Source organism: Sphaeroforma arctica, assembly GCF_001186125.1.
Source record: "Sphaeroforma arctica JP610 unplaced genomic scaffold supercont1.4107, whole genome shotgun sequence".
NCBI lineage: Eukaryota > Ichthyosporea > Ichthyophonida > Sphaeroforma > Sphaeroforma arctica.
Window position 1 is genome coordinate 1 of NW_014036451.1, and position 2,726 is coordinate 2,726.

General features: G+C 38.3%; 1 protein-coding gene across 1 annotated transcript; it reads right to left on the reverse strand.

Annotated features, from left to right (window-relative positions):
• Positions 1-384: 384 nt before the first annotated feature.
• SARC_14072 (hypothetical protein) lies at positions 385-2,032 on the reverse strand (the record flags this gene model as incomplete). The annotated part of the gene is made up of 3 exons (XM_014291795.1): positions 385-450; positions 1,257-1,396; positions 1,813-2,032. The coding sequence occupies 3 exons, from the start codon at positions 2,030-2,032 to the stop codon at positions 385-387; spliced, it is 426 nt and encodes a 141-aa protein (XP_014147270.1).
• Between the last annotated feature and the right edge of the window lie 694 nt (positions 2,033-2,726).

The following is a 2,726-nucleotide window of genomic DNA, read 5'->3' on the forward strand; positions in this document are numbered from 1 at the left end:
ATATACATATACATACATAATATATATATATATATATAAATATATATATATATATATATATACATATATATACTGCTGAATGTATGCATATACATGTTAGAGTTCATCCAAATAGACACTTCCAGTCATAGAGTTCTAAATGTAGTATACAATATGCAGCACCAGAGAAAGTCTGATCCAGACATCGTCCGTAGAGATTACATTCGTGATGACAATATAGCCATGCCCAATTGCTGCTGCGTAAAGCTGGATGCGTGACTACCCACAACGGACACTCCAACCTTCCAAAACCTTAAACTCTTAGAACATTAAACCTTGATTCATTAAAACCCCTACAACCCTGAACCCAAAAACCTTGAACCCTAAATCTTAAATCCTGGAACCTTAACCCCTACCCACCTTCGCTAGCTGGTCATCACGGAGTAGCACCTTCGTGTTCGGAGGCCGTGTCTGTGGATACAATAACCGATACGACGGGTATGAGACTAATATATAAGTTACCTACTGTTTAGCGTACATATAACGTGTACATGAAAGATAGTCACTTATGCAGAAGTGTACATACGTATACATGGAAGCCTCAAAGATCACGAGTGCATCACAATTCTTCGCACGATTCGATTATGGTCCACGAACAACTCCAAACAAAGTAACACACCACACCACACCACACGACCCAACCCAACCCAACCCAACACAGCACAACACAATACGCACCGGCGGGTGCGGCTATACTATGGGCATGTATATGGCAGACTGTGTCTCATTTGACATACACATTGCCTTATAAACGCTGCAGAAGGGTGCGATTAACAAATTTCTTATCCCAATGCTCAATCCGAGCTTTGAGTACCTTCACTGTGTTATCATTTGAAGGTAGGCTTTGCATTGGGCTCTACTGGCTTATTACTTCATGCTTTGGGGGTTTCGCGTCGTGCACCAAAGAATATATAGATATAAGTATACAGAATATCACCAGATACGAACAGGATTATTGCAAACCTCTGTACAAAAATTAAATTAAACCAATGCGCATTTACAACACAACTTATTCCGACACCAGAAAGTAAATATAAATGTAATTTCTATATCTATATCTATATCTATATATATATATATATATATATATATATATATATATATATATATATATATATATATATATATATATATATATATATATATATATATATATATATATATATATATAACTAATAATATATATATATATATACAAAATTATCTTATTCCGATACCTGACCTGGGGCCAATATCACAGACTTAGGCGTGGGTCGAGGCTTGGCCTGAGTGTTCTGCTGCGCCGTGCTGTTTGTGTGGCTCGTTGTCTTGCTGGCCCTGTGGTGTTGTGTCAGTCCGTTTCCGCTTTTGGTCGTACCTGAGACAGTGACGTAATAAAGCTTTAGCAAAGATGATTTATAGTGGGACGGGTGTATACTCTGACAATGAGCGGAAGTGATGGCGTATGTTACTGTGTTGAAAAGCAGATGGGCTGCCATTCAAAGTGCAGTGGCCTACAGCTGAAGAATAAAAAACATTTGTTGACTACTATACACATATAGACCTACATACATACACGCATGCATACATACATACACACTAACACACACACACTCACATATATATATATATATACACACACACACACACACACACACACACACATATATATATATATATATATATATTTATATATGATACGATTCCAGTTATAAGTACTGCTGAAAAGCATGCATGTAGCAATATATTCATACTTATCTTCAAATCACTTCCAACACATGAATATACACTCACCCTGAGCCTGTGACTGCTGCGACTGGTGTTGCTGGGTCAATTGCGATGAATCCTGCGTACTCCCAGACCTTTGCGGTGGCGTAGTATGTGATGTTATACTGTTTAAGTTCTTATTCACAGGCCCCGAAGTGGGTTCACTGGTAGGTAAGGGCGTAGCCTGTTTCTTCTCCAAGACTATAACTCGCCCCGGATCTATTTTGGGAAACTCGATCTCGTCCATGCGGAGACCCGCGTACACCTCATACAGCGGCCGGTATTGGTCGGCCACTTCGAGAAAACTGGCATACCAAATCTGGAAAAATCAGGAGATTAAGTGGGCATGAATTGGGTTGGTTCACAAATCGGGTCTGTTTTTAAAGGCATACTTTGGCTTTCAACCGAAATCGGGGATTGTACAAGAGCACGCACATAGGATAGGGCGGTCGAATTAAAGCTGTTGTGCGAAACGACATCTGATCGAGTTTTTCTTCATAGGCACACCATATAAACTTGGTTAACTCATTACCTGGAGCATCTCGCATGCCAGAGCTCCAACCTTCGACTTCAGAGTACATACCATAGCTATACACCTGCGTGCAGTATGAAGGTACACTATATCAATACACATTGGCCCAGAAAAGGCGCTGAAATATTTAATTTTAACCGGGTCTGTGATATTGATTTTCGGGGCTTGGAATGAGGTTTCATGCATCAAATGTACACACACTCCTACCTAGGCAAAAAATGTGATTGATTCACATTCAGGAATTTCGATACACAATTTAATATATATATACATATACATAAATACATACATACATACATACATACATACATATATATATATATATATATATATATATATATATATACATATTCCAATATATATATATATATATATACACACACACACACACACACACACACACACACAC